Below are 18,701 nucleotides of genomic sequence, written 5' to 3'. Positions count from 1 at the left end.
GGGCACACCTCACTCATGACTGCCATCAGAGCTGTTCTCCGCCTGGGGAGGGGATGGAGCCCACGATGTCAAAGGTGGTCCTTCTCAACCAGGTCCCGGGCTCCAGGAAGGAAGGAGGCAGAAACCTTCACAGGGCATCAGAGAGCAAGCTGCCCTGAGGCAACCAAGATTTGACCAGTCCCTGGTCAGCTGGGGCATGAACCGGATCTGCCTGCAAAGGCCCAGCTCTGGAGAGGCCCTTCAACACAGAGGAGATGGAGAGAGCAGAAATGCTCGGTGGGGAGTGGGCTGGGGAGCGAAGGTGCCATCCCCAGGGATGCAGTTCCCTGGGTGGAAAGGGTCCGAGTCAGCGTGGAGAGCTCCCACAGGCGGACTGCGAAGCCGGTTACCCTGCTCTGACCCCTCCTCCTTTAGGTTGCAGAGTCAATGAGGGAGGCCTGGCTGAGGAAAGCCAGGGCCCTGCTTCACAGAGCCCCTCCGAGAGCTGGCTGGAGCCTCAGTGCAGGACCAGAGGGGTCCAGACAGGTGGGGCTCTGGGGCCCCTGTCAGCTCTCTGAGTGTGTCCCAGGGCCCCAACCAGGAGCTGCAGGGAGTGTCCAGCCAGAAATAGCCTGTGGACTTGTATTCAGGACGTGAAGGAAAGAGGAAGCGGCCGAGAGACAGCTTGGGGAGTGGCTGCTCAGAGAAGGACGCGGCTCTCGGGGCCTGCAGGATGGGAGATGAGGGCTGGGGTTCACCGCACTCTGGCCACATGGGTCTCCCGTGCTCTGAGCCCGTTTCTGTCCCGGGGCCTCCCCCATATATTCTCTTTGTCTGGACTGCACCCTCAGACTGGGCCCGGTCAACTAGTTCTGCTTTAGATCTTGGCCTGGTGTCGCTTCCTCAGAGAATCCCTCGCTGGCCCCTCACTCTAGTTCCGTCCTCCCCGCATGTTACCCCTCACATAAGGCACTGCGCTTTCCCTTCACAGCACTCCGTGGAGTTTGGAAATACATGTGTGCGTGTTAATATGTGAGGAAAGTCTATCTCGTTCCCACTAGAGTGTAAGCTGCAGGAGGGCAGGGCCGCCTCTGCGTGCTCACTATTGCATCCTCAGGGCCTGGTCCAGTGCTTGATAGGAGGCGTGCAATGAATGAAGGAATGAGTGAAGGGACGGAGGAACGGAGGAATGGAGGAAGCACCACCCTGGAGTGGAGAAGTGAACCTGGGAGTCCCCTCAGAACACTCGGCCTCACTAATAGTTATCCTCTCATCCGGCTCAGCTCTATTCCCACCACTGTTCTGGTTTTTACATGCCTTTTGTTTCATTACAGTCGATGAAGCAGTTATGATAGACCCATTATACAGATGAAGAAACCGAGGCTCAGACGAAGACCTGCCCAAGTCACGCGGCCTAAGTAAGTGGCAGCGCTTGTAAGGAAGCCAGGCTGACCGTGCTTTTCTTTGTCCCTATTCCTTGCCCTGTCCAATTTCATGGCACCTGCATCCCTTGCCACCCCTCCCCACCACTTCCCTGCCCTCTGCCCAGAGGCACCCACAGGGCCTTACCACAGGAGCATGAGTTGGCAGGTAGGACGTCTGAGCCCTTCACAGAGCAGCTTCACGCCGAGGTTGCCCAGCTCGTTCTGCTGCAGGTCCAGCTCTGTGAGCCTGGAGCTGGCACTCAGCACGGAGGCCAAGTCCTGGCAGAAGCCAGACGTGAGGCCACAGCTGACCAGCCTGCAGGAGAGATGCACACAGGCCCACAGGCATTATCCTGAGGGCCCTCTCCTCCGGGTGACTGGGGTCTGGTTTCCCTTTCTAGTACCGTGGCCCTTTGGTGGTCCGCAGTGACATTAAAGGAAGATAAAGAGATGTCTGGCTTGCAGTGAACTGGGAGACTTACATTTTCCTGCTGCAGCCAAGGAGCCACTCAAGATGCAGGCAGCCTTCCTTCCTCACCCCTGCATGAGTCCCATGAATCCTGCCCACTCGCCATGCCAATCTCGGACGCTGAATTGACCCATTGTCCCATTGTCCCACTTGTCTAAGTGTTAACCACTTTGGCCCTGCCAAACACACAGCGTCAGCTGACGTGGGATGCTTGGTGGGTTTCAACATTAAGGGCATCCACTACACGGGAGAAAAAAGACCGAGCTTCTAATATAAGAGCAAGGGTTGAGGAGGAATCTGATTGCTTTAGTTGGAATCAAGGGTGCATCCTGGCCACGCCCCTGAGCTCTCACCTTCTCTCTGCCCCGTGGTGGGAGGGCAGCTCCCTCCGCCTCCCTGCGCCCACCCCACAAAGTAGTGTCAATGAGGAGCAATTACAGCAGTCGCTGCAGCACGCAGCTTGGCTGTCTCAGCCCCTGGCAAAGGTGCTTGGCTCCGGCGTCCTCGAGCACATTGCAGCTCAGCTCCAGCTCCGTCAGGGTCTGGCTGGCGCTCAGCCCGGAGGCGAGGTCCTTGCAGCCTTCAGCTGTGAGGCCACAGCTGGCCAATCTACGGGAGACATACACCGGTGGCCTTGACTTTACTCACCTGTTGATTCCACAAACACTCACAAGCACCCATTGAGCAGCTACTCTGAGCCAGGCCTGTGGGCTTGGCAGAGGTCAGTAAGACCCCCCAGTGCCCCTTGAAATGCATAGGTTCTGAGGGATAGACATAGAAACAAATAACAGTAAGTCAGTTTTCGGCTGTCTTTTGATCAAAACCCTCCCATGTCTTCCAATGTCATCAGAATTAAAATCAAGGTCCTGTCCTTGTCTATGGGACCCTGGAGATCTGACTCTTTGTCATCTCTGTCCTCATCTCATATCCCTTTTAGCTGCATCTTCACTGTTCCTTAAATATTCCAGGCATGGTCCCACCTCAGGGCCTTTGCACCTGCTGTTTCTTCTGCCTGGAACGATCTTCTCACCTGCTATCTCATGGCTTGTTCACTCACCTGCTTCAGGTCTTTGCTCAAAAGTCACCATGGTGAAGTCTTGCTTCACTGCTCTCCCCGTTTAAAATTACACACCCAGCCCACCCCCTACCCTTTTCTGCTTTACTTTTCTCTATAGCCCAAACCACATACAATATATTTTACTTATTTATCTGGCTTTTTGTTCCCCCTGCTCCAGAATGTAAGCTCCATGAGGAAGGAGTTTTGCCCATTTTCATTGCTAGTTGTAGCTGAGTGCCTAGGGCAGTGCCTGGCACATAGTAGGCACTTAATAAGTATGTGGTGAATGAATGAATGCAATAGTGTCAAGGAGGGCAAGCCAGGCGCAGCTGAAGGCAGAGAAGGAGTGACTAATTTTGACGAGGGAAGGAGGAGAAGACGTATGTGTCCTTGAATGACGAGTAGTTCACCAAGATGAGGGTGGAGGAAGGGGACCGGCTGGCAGAGTGGATGTGAAATTACAGCGTGTGTTTAGTTTAGTGACATTGGCATAAAGGCTACACGAGGGGAGATGAAGTTTGAGGGTAAAGCTGGAAAATATCGAGATACTGGTAGGTCTCCCATGTCATTATTAGCTGTCTGGACCTTGTTCAGGTGGCAGTGATGAGCCGGTGACAGTTCTTGAGGAGGGTAGTGATGTGTTCTGGGCACTGCTTTGGAAAGATGCCTGACAGCGAGTGGAGGATGGTTGGATGGGGCGAGGCAGGAAGCAGTGGTCCAGGTGGGAGCGGATGAGCACCTGGGTCAGAGCACTGGCTGTGGGAGACTTTTCTGGTGGACCCAACAGCGCTCGGTGCCTCTAGATGTGGGGATCGGGGAGGCTTCTCCATCAGGTGCAGAGCTGAAGCTGCTGCCACTTACTGAGAGAGTCAGTGTGAGAGGAGGCAAGGTCAGCTTCATGGATGTACAACCAGTGCAGTTGCACATGGTCCTGTCCTTGGGGTTTAATAATCTGGTTGCCATCTTGAATTTCTTAATAATTTTTCTTTGAATTTGTGTTTTGTAATTAAAGTCTGATGGGACACTGGAGCTTTGGCTCCTGTGTGTCCCCATCTCCTGCCACCTCCCTCCTTCTGCCTGAAGAGTTCTTGGCCACCCACTCCCCTGTCCCCTGATGCAGTGGGACCTACCCTAGCCTTTCCTTCTGCCCATTGACCATTGTCCCCATGGGCGCCCGGATCAGGCATGGTGAGGATCTGGGTTGGGCATCTTGGAGAAGGGCATGGAGGCAGCCATCCTGCTCTGGGCTGGCAGCACCACGGCACATTTGGTGATTTGGTGGGGGTAAGTCTCTCACCCACTGCTGATCCAGGTACCTCGTGCATCCTGGTAGTAATCTGGTGGGGGATCTCCTATCTACTTTGGGTTAGGGTGGCAGTCCTTGGGGTTCTCCCATGTGCTGTGGGTTGGGGTGGTGGGTGTCTGGCTTAACTTTTTTACCCACTCTAGGGCACGGTGCATGGGTCTGGCGGCTGGTGGGAGGAGAAACCTGGCATCTGGTGGGCTGTGTGCACACGCTGAATTGTTGGCAGTGCTTCCAGGCAGCTGCAAGGGTCTGCACACATCTGCTAGCATCCCCATGTGAGAGACAGTGCAATATTAAACAGCAAATAAAAAACACCACGATAGGTTGAGAGAGAGACTGTGGAAGAGGAAAAAAATTTCTATCTTAGTCTTGTCAGTGGCATTTTTTCCTGATTTTTGAGCAAGGGCACTGCATTTTGATTCTGTTTCTGGATCCTGAAACTTTGTAGTGGTCCTGAGAGGAGGAGCAGGTTTTCTTTGGTTGGGGGTAAGGTCTAGTTTAGAATACGCTGAGCTGAGGAGCCTCTGGGACACTCTGGAGGGGGGCATTGGGTTTGAGCCTGGAGCAGCAGATGGAGACTTGGCAGGTGCCTGTGGGGAGGGGTCACGGGGTGTGGTCGTGGGAGAGGCCCTGCCTGAGGAGGGAGGAAGCTGAAGGTGGGGCCTGCTTATCGTCCTGGTTGGACATCAGAGGCCCCCACTCGAAAATCGCTGTCTTTCCTCGCTCACACAGGACCTGCTTTCCCTCCTCCTTGGTCTTTCTGGCTTCCTCCTGGATTTCCCCACCCAGCCTGGAATCCCAGGTCAGCTTTATCAAAGACACGTCCCAGCGCCTGACATTTCAGAACGCCCTTGGCCATTGGTTGTGTCTCCCCAGACAGGCTCTGGCTTCCTTCTCTGCCCCCAACCTTGAGCTGCAGAATGTGGCCCAAGAAAGATAAGGATCCAGTTGGCAGATATCCCTACTGACGTGGCTCTGTGCCCCATCATCTACCACGCCTCGTAGCTTCGCGCCTGCTTTCCTGACGGCTTCCTCCTGCCAGCCCACACCCTCCCTGGCTGATGAGTTCCACCCATCTTCTTGTCTGATTTCCTGCTTGTTGACATGCGGGTTCCCACTGGGCATATTCCTGCCCCCAGGACCCATCTCAGCTTCAACAAACCCTTCTCTTGAGGGTTTACTCATCCTTGAATGACTCATCATTCAAGCTATGCTGTGTGTTTTCCCTTTCCTCAAATCCCCAACTCCTCCCCAGCCCCACCCAGGATGCTTGGCCTTGGACTTCAGTGAGGAGGCTGAGGTCACCTGACCGGGGCAGTGGAATGGGCTGGTGAAGGACACAGGCTGTGGAGCCACATGGACATGGGTTCAAATCTTGCCTGCCAGTTCGAGTTGAAGACTGGGGGCAGGTTTCTTTATCTTCAGGTTTACTGATCTGTAACATGGACTCACCATGCGTCTTGCCCAAAATGGTTGCAAAGGTCAAAGGAGATAATATATGCCATGTGCTTAGAACAGTGCGTAAAGAATGCTGCTGCTGTGGGACCTGAACTCCTCGACTTCCCTCCACCTCTCCGTCCTCAGCTTTCATGCGGCCTCACATTTCAGTTTTCATGAAGCCCCCCTCTTTCTCTTCTGTCCCAGAGGGGGCCAAGGCTCTTCCTTCCTGTGTCTTTGATTCCACGCCCTTCTGCTTCCCCCGTGACATTGCTCTTTCTGGCATCCCCTCTTTCAGATGTCCAGCCTCTCCTCTACCAATTTCTTCTTCTTTGTCTGTGGAATATGCTCAATTCTGCATGCACACAAAAAACAAACACCCCAGCAACCTTGGTTCTAGCCTATTCAACTTATTTCAAGAGAAACTCAATCATTAGTTAGGTCTTTGCTTGAGGGTCTTAGATAGTCTTGCATCCACAGGCAGTAAAGCTCTGAGCTCATCCGTATAGAGCCAGTTTTTCTAGTGGGAAAAATATTCACATCTGCCTGTTCCAGGATTGATAATCTTGGGGAAAACTCCTTCTTTTTATGACAGAACCCCAGTGAGCCAGCATGAATCAAGTCCTGGCTTTGCTAATAAAGAGGTAGTGTTGGTGCTGGGTTGTGCCCTCAATGGGTTTGTGTCCTGGTTCTCTCATTTCTAGCTGTGTGAATTTGGGCAAGTCAATTAGCCTCCCTGAGCCTCAGTTCTTATCATCTGGAAAATGGAAATAATCATCCCTGCTCTGCCATTTCCATAGGTTTTATTTGAAGGTCCAAGAAGATGATGGATGGAAATTGTGAAATTCTAAACCAATGTAAGAAGCACATTGTAGATTGGTGTCTTCCCAATAGGGTGGGAAATTTGAGGTGGAACCAGGATTTCTGAGTCCCTTCAAAACCATTTTCTCTTTCCCTTTCCTACACTCGGGGGGTTAGCACTGGAATGGTTTTAGGAGTGATGGGGCAGCCTCCTGTGGCCACAGGAAGTTACAAAGGCTGGCTTTACCTCCTTACTCTGCTTGCTCAACTTCTCCCACTAAGACCTTCTTCGGTGAGCAATCCCCAACCCTCTGCTTTCTCCCAATCTCTCACCACTTTCTTTTCTTCACTTGGAATCTAGCTTAGATTCCATGGTCCATCACTGGTGATATCATGAATGTCTTACCCTCTTACCCTTTAATCACATCCCTCTGGCTAAACCCAAACTCTGCCATTCTCCAGCTCCCCCATGCCCACTGCCACCTGAGTAACAGGGCTGATGGCTGACATCAAGAATCATGGCCACAACTCTCACATGGGACTCAACAAGACCTGGCAGGCAGAAATCTCCGACTCCACAATGGCCACTTCAAGATTTTACCTTCCCCAAACATGTAACACCCCAACCCTCACACTCTCAGCAGAAAACTCAATTCCTACTTCACAGAGAAGAATGAAGCCATTAGATGGGAACCTGTCAGCTTCCCACACTCAAACCTATGTGCCTATGTGCCTACCTTTTCCCTGTCTTTACCCGCCCTCCTGTTACAGTAGAGGAGCTGTTGCCTCACTCCTCCAAGGCCAGTCTTCTGTCTCTCCCTCTGAGGAAAGGGAGACCATTAATTACTCCTTCTCCTTTTGTATCTTTCATCATCCCTTCTCCGCTGCCATTCAGACTAAGGTCTTTTCCTTCTTAAATGCAAGCAAGGATACACACACACCCCGCTTCCTCTGGCCATTCCCACATTCCCCTCTGCTTCAGTTCTTTCCTCTTCTTCACTACCAAAGTCTTTGAAAAAAGAGTTTGTATTTGTGGTCTCATTTTCCACCTTCATCTCCCTCTTCCATCCAGTCCAACCTGGATTCTGGTGCCCTCACATCACAAAAGCTGCTTCTGCTAAGGTAATCCAATAGACAACTTTCAGCCCTTATTTTACTTGCCCTCCAGCAGTAATGGCCCCTGCAGGTCGCAGCCTCTTTGAAATCCTCTGCTCCCTTGGGTTCCATGACACCACATTCTCCTGGTGTTCGTCCCACCTCCCTGGCTGCTCCTTCTCAGGTGGCTTTGTTGACTATTCTTTTCCTGGTCATTAAACACTGGGGGAGGGGGTTCCCCAAGGCTAGACATGAATCTTATCTTTGCATCTGAATTTTAGGAGCAGCTTGACCATTTCCACAAAAAAGGCAGCTGGTATTTTGATAGGGATTGAATTGAATCTATGGGTCAGTTTGGGGAGTACTGACATCTTAACAACGTTCAATCTTCCAATTCATGAACATGGGATATCTTTCCATTTATTTAGGTCTTATTTAATTTCTTCAATTACGTTTTGTAGTTTTCAGTTTACAAGTCTTGCTCTTCTTTTGTTAAATTTATTCTTAAGTATTTTATTCTTTTTGATGCTATTGTAAATGGAATTGTTTCTTAATTTCATTTTTGGATTGTTCATTGCTAGTGTATAGAAGTACAATCGATTTTAGTATGTTGACCTTGTAGCCTAAAACCTTGCTGAGTTTGTTTATTAGTTCTAATAGGTATTTTTGTAGATTCTTTAAGATTTCCTACATACAAGATCATGTCAGTTTAAAATATAGTTTTACTTCTTCCTTTATAATCTGGAAGTTTTAAATTTTGTTCTCTTGCCTAATTGCCCTAGATAGAATCTTTAGTATAATGTTGATTAGAAGTGGCAAGAGTGGATATCTTTGTCTTGTTCCTGATCTTAACAGGAAAACATTCAGTCTTTCACCATTAAGTATGATGTTAGCTTGTGTTTTTTGTAGGTGCTCTTTATCAAGTTGAGAAAGTTCTCTTCTATTCATAGTTTGTTCAGTGTTTTTAACGTGAAAAGGTGTTGGATTTTGTCAAATGCTTTTTCTGTGTCTTTTGAAATGATCATGTGGTTTTGGTCCTCCATTCTATGAATATGATGTATTACACTGATTGATTTTCCTAGGTTAAACCAACTTTGCATTCCTGGGATAAGTCCCACTTGGTCATGGTGTACAATCCTTTTTATACGTTTTTAGCATTTTGTTAGGATTTTTGTGTCTATATTCATAAGAGATATTGGTCTGTAGTTGTTCTTTTTTCTTGTGATGCCTTTTCTTGTCTTTGATTTTGTTATCAGGGTAATGCTGGCCTCACAGAATGGTTGGCAAGTGTTCCCTTTTCTATTTTTTTGAAGAGTTTGAGAATATTGGTGTTAACTCTTCTTTATTTTTTATTTTATTTTATTTTTCTTTTAAAGATTTTATTTTTTTCCTTTTTCTCCCCAAAGCCCCCCAGTACATAGTTGTATATTCTTCCTCGTGGGTCCTTCTAGTTGTGGCATGTGGGACGCTGCCTCAGCATGGTTTGATGAGCAGTGCCATGTCTGCGCCCAGGATTCGAACCAATGAAACACTGGGCCGCCTGCAGTGGGGGGCGCGAACTTAACCACTCGGCCATGGGGCCAGCCCCTAACTCTTCTTTAAATGTTTGGTAGAATTCATCAGTGAAGCCTTCTGGGCCTGAGCTTTTCTTTGTAGGAAGGTTTTGCTTACTAATTCAATATTTTTACTTGTTATAGGTCTATTCAGATTTTCCATTTCTTCTTGAATCAGTTTCAGTAGTTTGTGTTTTCCTAGAAAATTGTCCATTTCATCTAGGTTATCTAATTTGTTAGCTTATAATATTTCATAATATTCCCTTAAAGTTCTTTTTAAATTTTTCTGTGAGGTCAGTTGTGATGTCCCCTCTTTCATTCCTGATTTTAGTAATTTGAATCTTCTCTCTTTTTATCCTAGTCAGTAGCTAAAACTTTTTCCATTTTGTTCATCTTTTCAAAGAACCAACTTTTGGTTTCATTATTTTCTGTATTATTTTTCTACTCTCTATTTTATTTATTTCCATTTTAGTCTCTATCATTGCCCTCCTTCTCCTTGCTTTTGGTTATGCTTGCTCTCCCTCCCTCTCTCTCTTTTTAAGTCTTTTAAGCTAGAAGTTTAAGTCATTCATTTGAGCTGCTTCTCCTCCCCCTCCTTCCCCTCCTCCTCCTCCCCCTCCTTCCCCTCCTCCTCCCCCTCCTCTCCCTCCTCCTCCTCCTCCTCCTCCTCCCCCTCCTCCCCCTCCTCGTCCTCCTCCTCCTCCTCCTTCTCCTTCTTATTCCTTCGTCCCCTCTCCTCCTTCTTTCTTAAACAGACTTTATTTTTTAGAGCAGTTTTAGGTTCACAGCAGAATTGAGCATAAAGCATGGAGAGTTCCTATATACCCCTTGATTCCACATGCATAGCCTCCCCCATTATCATCTGGCACCACGGTGGTGCATTTGCTGCAATCAGTGAACCTACATTGACACATCATAATCACCCAAAGTTCATAGTTTACATTATGGTTCACTTTTAGTGTTGTACATTCTACGGTTTTGGACAAACATATAATGGCACGTATCCACCCTTACAATGTCGTACAGAATAGTGGCACTGTCCTAAAAATTCTCCATGCTCTGCCTATTCATCCTTCCCTCCCTACTAACTCCTGGCAATCACTGATCTTTTTACTGTCTCGATAGTTTTGTCTTTTCCAGAATGTTACATAGTTGGAATCATACAGTATGTAATCTTTTCAGATTATCTTCTTTCACCTAATAATACACATTTAAGTTTCCTCCATGTCTTTTCATAGCTTGACGGCTCATTTTTTTTGTGCTGAATAATATGCATTGTATGGATGTTGCACAATTTATTTATCCACTCACCTACTGAAGGACGTCTTGGTTGCTTCCAAGTTTTGGCAACTGTGAATAAAGCTGTTATAAACATCTGTGTGTAAGTTTTTGTGTGGACACAAGTTTTTAAGTTATTTGGGTAAATACCAAGGAGAATGATTGTTGCATCATATGGTGAGAGTATGTTTAATTTTGTAAGAAACTGTGAAATTATCATTTAAAGTGGCTGTACCATTTTGTGTTCCCACCGGTAATGTATGAGAGTTCCTATTGCTCCATATTCTTGCCAGCATTTGGTGTTGACAGTGTTCTGGATTCTCACCATTCAACTAGATGTGTAGTGGTATCCTTTCTTCTTTTTTTTTTTTGACATAGGCATTGATAGCTATAAATTTTCCTCTAAGCACTGCTTTAGCTGCATCGAATAACTTTTGGTATGTTGTGTTTTCATTTTCATTCATCTCAAAGTATTTTCTAATTTCCCTTGTGATTTCTTCTTTGATCCACTGGTTATTTAGGAGTATGTTGTTTGATTTCTGTGTATTTGTGAATTCTCGAAATTTTCCTTTGCTATTGATTTCTAATTTCATTCCATTACGGTCAGGGAATATGATTTGCATGATTCCAACCTTTTTAAATTTGTTGAGGTTTGTTTTATGGGGCAATCTTATTTTTGCATAGAGATTTTTTTGATACCTGCTTGACATCTCCACTTGGATACCTCAAAGGAACTTAAAAGAAACACGGCCAAAATCATACTCATGACATCCTATCCTTCAATCACTCCTCTCCCAGGATTTTCCAACTTAGTGAAGGTGCCACAATCCCATGAGTTCTTCCAGCCATAAACCTCAGGTCATCCTTGATATCTCCATCTCCCTTTCTCCATAAATCCAGTCCATTACTGAGTCTGGCTGACTTTACCTTTATACATCTCTTGAACCCACTCACTTCTTTCCATCTCCACGGCCAACACTACAGTCTTAAGTTATCACTATCTCTTACAGAAACTATTGTAATTTTCCTTAGTCCAAGCTCTCACCATCTTTACAGGAACTACTGAAATTTTCATACGAACTGGTTTTCTAACCTGAACTTCTGCTCTCCTGCAATCCATTTTTCACATTGCCATCTGTTTCTACTTTGAAAATGTACCCATCTTGTTAACTTCTGCTTAAAATCCCATTGCATTAGGAAAAAAACCCCCAAATTCCAACAGGGCCCTGGAGGCCTTGCATAGTCTGGCTCCTATTGATTTCTGTAGCCTCATCTCACCACTTTGCTCTCTCTACCCCCCAGACACATGGTCTTCTTTCAATTCCTTGACTGCCCATCTTCCCTCCTGCCACAGGGCCTCTGTACATGTTGTTCCCTCTGCCTGAAACTTTTTTCCCTCCTGCTTCACTTGGGTAAATCCTCTGTATTCTTCAGATCTTTTTCAAGCTTCACATCCTTCCTTAAGGAAGTTTTCCACTGGAGCCCTTATCTGGGCCTGTAATTACACATTTGTTTGTGTGGTTCCTTGATTCAGGTCAGTCTCTTGCAAACTCTGTGATAGAAAAAAATCCTGTTTGTGACTGTTTCCTGTAGTAGCCCTGGCACCTGGCACAGTGCATGGCCAGAGAAGGGTGCAGTGAGTATTTGCTGAATATAAAGACCGATCTCCCATCCCAGACTTAGGTCCATCCCGGTTTCAGAACAGAACACAGGCCAGACTCACCGCAGGGTCTGCAGGTGGCAGCGAGGGTGTCTCAGGGCCTCACAAAGACTCTGTACTGCAGAGAGGCTTAAGAAGTTCCCACTCAGGTCCAGCTCCTTCAGGCTCCCAGTGACCTGGAGAACGGAGAAGAGTACCTTCCAGCAGGCATCTGTGACTGGGGCCCGGCTCAATCTGAGGGAGGGAGAGAGGGACAGGAGAGATGTGACTTGTGTGTGTGGTGTCTGAGGTGCACAGCCCTGCACAACACAGTGGGGCTGTCCTCTCTGAGAGCCAGGCACAACGGACAGTGCTGTCCCCAGGACTGACCAGCCTCCCCTACTGCCCCTGCCGCCCTGGGCTAGGTGCCCCTCCTCTGTGTGGCTCCTCATTCTACAGCCCTTGCCATTCTGTACCGAAGTGTTCAATTTGTGTGTGTGTTTCTGCCTCAGTGTGGGAGTTCCTTGAGGGCAGCGGCCGATGTTTCCCATCTATTTAATCTGCAGTGCCCAGCATTGGGCCTGGCACAGAGGAGGAGCTCTGGGATCCGGACAGCCTTCCTCCTTTCAATGCAGACACACCTGTCTTCCTTTGGCACAGACATTCTGAGTCCCAGTGCCAGAAAGGAAAGGAGGAGATGGGAGGAGGGAATCAAGCCTGGGATTGGTGGTTTGAGGATGACTGTGTGATGGCAACGTGGTACATGACCATAGATACTGTTGTCCAGGTTGACTCACGTGGGACCCTATCCCCTTCCAAGGATAGCAAGACCACAGAGAGAGTCCCCAGGAGAAAGATGGCCAAAGGGAATGTCCCAGGAGAGACCATCTGTAGCTGGACGGGGGAGGATGACAGGCTTCTCCTGGGAGTGTTTGAGTAGGTCGCCTCATGTAATTGCCACCCATTTAATTCTCCATTTTCACACACTACTTTCTTAGTCTCGTCTACTTCCTGGGCTTCAATGACTCAAACTCTATTTCAAGGTCCAGATTGGCATCTCTACTTTCTTGACAGATATCTCCACTTCAACACCTCCATAGCACCTTGACCTAATACATCCCAATATGTCCCCAGCTTGATTCATCTTCGCCCTAAGTCTGTGGGGCTGTGCAGAGGTGAGCAGCAGAGGCCCTGGAACCAGCTGCCTGCATATGAATCCCACTTCTCTCTGCCTCATTTATTCTCCTCGCATGCAAAAAGAGGCAAGAGTTCCTACTGCAGAGGGTTTTGTGAGGATCAAAAGATATTACAGAGTATCCCAAAAGTCTTAGTGCTTTTTTTTTTTTTTTGCTGAGGAAGATTAGCCCTGAGCTAACGTCTGTGCCAGTCTTCCTCCACTTTATATGTGGGTCTCTGACACAGCATGGCTGACGAGTAGTGTAGGTCTGTCCCTGGGATCCAAACCTGCAAACCTGGGCTGCCGAAGTAGAGTGACCAAACTTAACCAATACACCATGGGGCCGGCCCCTTCATGCACTTTTAAGCTTTAACAGCTCCAGAAGTACAAATGCTTCAAAGATACCCCCAAAACGATCATTGCCGACAGCCATCCAGGGCATGTCTGAGCAGCTGAGGGAGCAGTTGCTCAGAGAGAAACATGTCAAGAGAGAGAAACAGAGGCAGGTGGGCTGTGTGGAGGGGAAGTACAAATGCTTCAAAGATACCCCCAAAACGATCATTTGAAAGTTTAATTATTTGAATTTCTTTCACATTTATTTAGTTTTGGGAAATTTGAATAATACATTTTTTAACTTTTTGTTTTGGTCAACATTTGCTATCTTTAATCAGAGGGACTGAAAGAAAAAATTAAAAATTTATTATTCAAAATGCACAATGCTTAATTATAAGCCAAAGACCTGGAAGCTGCCCATCCTTACTGTCTCAGGTTGGCCCTCCTCTCCCTTCCACAGCCCTTGGCCAATCCACAACGTTTCCTCCTGGCATTTTTCTTCGTTTATAGCAGCCTCCTTGTTATTCTGCCCGCCTTGTCTGGCTGACTCAGTGCCTTTAAAATCTCCCTCCTCACTTGCAGCTGAAGCCTCTGACTTCCCCATGGGCTCTCTCAGCTCATTTGCCACCATCTATTCCAGACTCTCTTGCTCCAGCCCAGCGTCACTTGTTCCTCTTACTTCCCACCTGGCCATGTCTCTGTGCCCGCTCAGGACACTTCTGAAGGTCTGCACGTCATGCCACCATCACTTGTAACACCCATACCCAGGTCCTTCAAGGCCCAGTTCAGGTTTATAACCATGAAGAACTAACAGGAAACAACCTAAGTACCCAAAATAGAGGAATGGTCACATCTGTGGTGGCATCTTCCCTATTGAATATCACGTGGTCATTCAAAATGATGTTGTACCAGGCTACTTAATAACATGAGAAGATAGCCTTGATATAAACATAAGGAAAATAAAGCTGACTGTAGAATAAAATGTACAGTGTGTTTCAGTTTTGCCGTAGAAATGTGCATAGAGAAAAAACTGGAGGATATACTTCAATTCTTTTTTTTTTTTTAAGATTGGTACCTGAGCTAACATCTGTTGCCAATCCTTTATTTTGAGGAAGATTAGCCCTGAGCTAACATCCACCGCCAATCCTCTTTCTGCTGAGGAAGACCAGCCCTGAGCTAGCATCCATGCCCATCTTCCTCTACTTTAAGTATGGGACGCCTACCACAGCATGGCTTGCCAAGTGGTGCCATGTCCGCACCTGGGATCCGAACCAGTGAACCTCGGGCTGCTGAAGCGGAACGTGTGCACTTAACCGCTGCGCCACCAGGCCAGCCCCTGTTGCCAATCTTTTTTTTTTCTTATTCTCCCCAAAGCCCCCTGGTACATAGTTATATATTCTAGTTGTGAGTGCCTCTGGTTGTGCTATGTGGGACGCTGCCTCAGCATGGCCCGAGGAGCCGTGCCATGTCCGTGCCCAGCATCTGAACTGGCGAAACCCTGGGCCGCCAAAGTGGAGTGCACAAACTTAACCACTCGGCCACAGGGCTGGTCAGATATATTCTTTATGGCGATCATCTCTGAGTGATGGAATTCTGGTTCGTATTACTTTTTATCATTTTGCTTGTCTACATATCCTTATTTTTCTACAATGAGCATGGGTTTTATTGCGAGAAAAAACTTAAAAAATCTGAAAATAAAAAACCCAAATCCAACATTTCTTCCCCTGAGACCCTTTCCTTTTCTGGTCCACTGGTGTGGTCACTCCCTTCCTCTGGCCACCATCGGGCTGTGTCCATGCCTCTGTTACTACAGGCATGGCATTCTCTTCTAATTATTGGACGGATGGCTCTCTTCTCCCCCAAAGTCTGAGCTCCTTGAGGGGAGGGACTGTGCTTTGTTAATCTGTGATCTTCAGGGCCTGGCATAAAATCAGCGCTTAGTGAATATTTATGGAATGAATCATCTGAAGGGGGAGATAGACACATAACAGTACTAAATGACCAATACTGCAGCGAAGTCGGGGAATCTGGGTGGGGAAGTTAATAGTGGTGCTGGGGTTGGAAGATGGTTAGACAAAGCTACTGTCATGCTCAGATGGGGCATTTCAGGTGGAGTGCCTCGGGCAGCCATGCATCACCGACACAAACAAGGAAGTCAGTTTTGCAGGAAAAAATAGAGACTCCCTTTCGAACACACACATTCCAAGGTGATGGGAGAGAGCTCAGGGCCAGTGTCATTGCCGACAGCCAGCCAGGGCATGTCTGAGCAGCTGAGGGAGCAGTTGCTCAGAGAGAAACATGTCAAGAGAGAGAAACAGAGGCAGGTGGGCTGTGCGGAGGGGAACTCAGGACAGCGTGCGGGTGGAAGCACGCCCAGAAGGGAAGGTGGCGGTAATCACAGAGGCAGGAGGAGAAGCAGCGGTACAAGGCAGGGCCACAGCGGGTCTGCCCTGAAGTAGGCGGGCACGCCACACAGTTGGATGCTGCTGCAGAGCATCTTAGGTAGATAGAGAATGGCAGTCAGATTTGACAGGTAGAAGTCACCGGTGACCTTGATCTTTTAGCCCCCAGTGCTGAGGAGGGTGGAACCGACAGAGCAGCTGGAGAGAGGGGTGGGTGGGGGTACTCACAGAACCGCACTGGAGGGCCTCCACGCCTGTCTGTGTGGTCCACTCTCATTCAGCTGAAGCCTCTCCACATGGTGGCAGAATTTAACACAGAAAGTGAACACCAGGAGCTCCATGTCGGTCTGGACGTACATCCTTGTTCTTTGGAAATGGGCCATTGCCTGCGTCAGGAAGTCTTCGTCCTGAATCTCATACAAACAGCGGAGCACCTGCAGCGAGTATGGTGGCAGGGAGGGATGCCCTCGCCGCACCTCTGCCTCCACCTTCTGCAGCAGGTCCCCCTTCCTCTCTTGAGACAGCTTGCACCTGAAGATGTGCTCCATCTTTCTCACCCCCTGCTCACTCAAAAGGCCGAATAGGAAAGGTGTGGTTGGTGTCCCAAACGGGTCATGCCTCTCACATTTTTCTAGCAACTTTTTTATGCGTCTGGTGCTGTTAAGATGATCACTTTTCTCCTTATCCCCCAGTGCATAGGACATTGCTGCAAAGAACCCCTGGAAAAACGGGTGAATGAAGCTGTATCTCTGAGAGGTGGGGTGCTTTTGAAGAAGACCCATCTTTAGGAGAGTGGAGATGCAGGCTCCATCTAACCTGTGCTTCCTGAGGTCGTTCAGACTGAACAGGGTCTCTCCTTGCCCGACTCCCTCAGCAGCCAGAGAGCAGAGGCACCTCAGCTGAGTCCTGAGGGGCTGAGCTGGGAGAGCCTGGGAAAGGTAGTGCAGACAGAGGGCCGTGGTGGTCTGGGATGTCAGTGAGAGTTCTTCCCCCCGCTCCATCTGCTGCTTCAGGCAAGTGCAGACCATCCAGGACACGAAGGGCACGAGACACAGGGTCAAGAGGGCTGGGTTTGACTCAACCAAGCTAAAGGCTTGAACTGCTTGGCTTTCTTCTGTGAAATATCTGTAGAAATATTCCTTCCTGGAGGACTCGGAGAATCCAAGGACTTCCACCCAATGTGGGTGCTCCAAAGAAAGAATGAACTTCTGTGGAGCTGGGGTTCGAGCTGTGACCAGCAAGGATGCCTCGGGAAGTAAGACTTTCCTCAGCAAACTGTGCAGTACTCTGGGCACTGGCTGCCGTAGGCTCCAGTCCTCACAGAGAGGCCTCTGCTCCTCCAGGACCAATTCTGGCTCATCTAAACCATCGAGGATGAAGAGCATCTTTTCCTGCTGAGACCGAATGGGAGGCGCTGGGGCAGCGCAGTCTTCTCCCATGAGCTTGGCAAGACTCACTGGCTTGGATTGGGCCAGCTCTGTGCAGTTGAAGTAGAAGACGTGCTGGAAGCGGTCCCTGTACAGCCGACCTTCCTCCCAGGCTCCTCTCACCTGTCTGGCCAGTGTCGACTTCCCGATTCCAGTAACCCCATGCAGTACGACTGTGTGAGGCCCTCTCTGGGTACCCAGGCCCGGGCCAAATAAGTCTCCAATCTCAATCAAATGTCCTTCCTCCTCTACCACCCCGTGAGGACAGCATCTCCTGACCAGGGACTCATGGCTTCCGGGGTCAGATGTGTGTAGAAGTAGTAGCTGCACGAATTTTTGGTGCAAATCTTCATTTTGCCTTGACTGTGTGGGGCAGGGCGTCTCTCTCCATTGCTTCTGGTATCTTTCTCTGATTCCTGAGTAAGGGAGGGAAAGATGGAACATAAAGGTATAGAACAGATTTGTTCGTTTCTTCCTTCATTCACTCATTCCACAACTGTGTTACGCACCCACTTCGAGCCCCACTCCGTGCTGGCTGCCGACACCAGTACACTCTTGCCAGGTCAGTGGAAGGAACATGGGCTTTGGGGGAGAAGATCTCAGCTCAAGTCTTGACTTCACCAAGTCATATTCCCTGTGTCACTTTCCTTCATTCTACAAATACTAGTCAAGGGCTTACTATGTGCCAGACACTGCTCTAGAGGCTGGGGATAAAGAGTGGACAAAATAGACATGGCTGTCTGCTCTCGTTAAGCCCACGACCTGAGCTGTTAGCCCCACTGAGCCTCAATATTCTCATCTGTAAATTGGGCATTGTGACCTCTCCTTTTAGGTGGGCATGGAGGAGTAAAAGAGACAATGGGTGGTGTAGCAGATACTATTGGTTCCTGACAGTGTCCCCCTCTGCACCCACCGTTGAAGAACATGCCAAGCACGTCCTTCTGCAAACACCTGTGGTTGTCCCTCAGAGGGCTCTCTCTCAGCCCATGAGTGGGGCGGGCCAGAAACACTGGGGAGTTAATGCTCCAGAAGGAACCCTCAACCAGTGACAGATGGCAGTCCGTTGTCCCCCCAGAGAGTGTGTTCTACACTGTCTTCTAGAGATGCCCAGCACTTCGAACCTTGGTTGCTCATAGAGGTAACCTGCTCCACAATGCAGGTTGCATTGGTTTCCCACCTTCCCTGCCTCGCGTCTCCCTCCTGCTTGTGCTTCCAGGGAATCACTTTTTATCAGGTAAAATCACTTTTTACCTGATAAACCACCTACACTCAAGTCCTGTCTCAGGGTCTGCTTCTGGGGGAACCCACCTGAGACACACAGGAA

At 48.6% G+C, this 18,701-nt stretch overlaps 1 protein-coding gene across 3 annotated transcripts in view; it reads right to left on the bottom strand.

Moving 5' to 3' along the window:
* NLRP1 (NLR family pyrin domain containing 1) overlaps positions 1 to 18,701 on the bottom strand; it is a 51,356-nt gene that overhangs the window by 19,087 nt on the left and 13,568 nt on the right. For all 3 annotated transcript variants that reach the window (XM_023653314.2, XM_023653315.2, XM_023653316.2), the window contains 4 exons: positions 16,179 to 17,793; positions 12,123 to 12,293; positions 2,311 to 2,481; positions 1,549 to 1,719 (listed from right to left, as the gene is read on the bottom strand). In XM_023653314.2, the coding sequence (XP_023509082.2) occupies positions 1,549 to 1,719; positions 2,311 to 2,481; positions 12,123 to 12,293; positions 16,179 to 17,793 (2,128 nt within the window). The remainder of the gene's footprint in view (positions 1 to 1,548; positions 1,720 to 2,310; positions 2,482 to 12,122; positions 12,294 to 16,178; positions 17,794 to 18,701) is intronic.

This window comes from Equus caballus, chromosome 11 (assembly GCF_041296265.1).
Source record: "Equus caballus isolate H_3958 breed thoroughbred chromosome 11, TB-T2T, whole genome shotgun sequence".
In the NCBI taxonomy this organism is placed as follows: Eukaryota; Metazoa; Chordata; class Mammalia; order Perissodactyla; family Equidae; genus Equus; species Equus caballus.
This window is presented reverse-complemented; position numbering and strand designations above follow the sequence as displayed.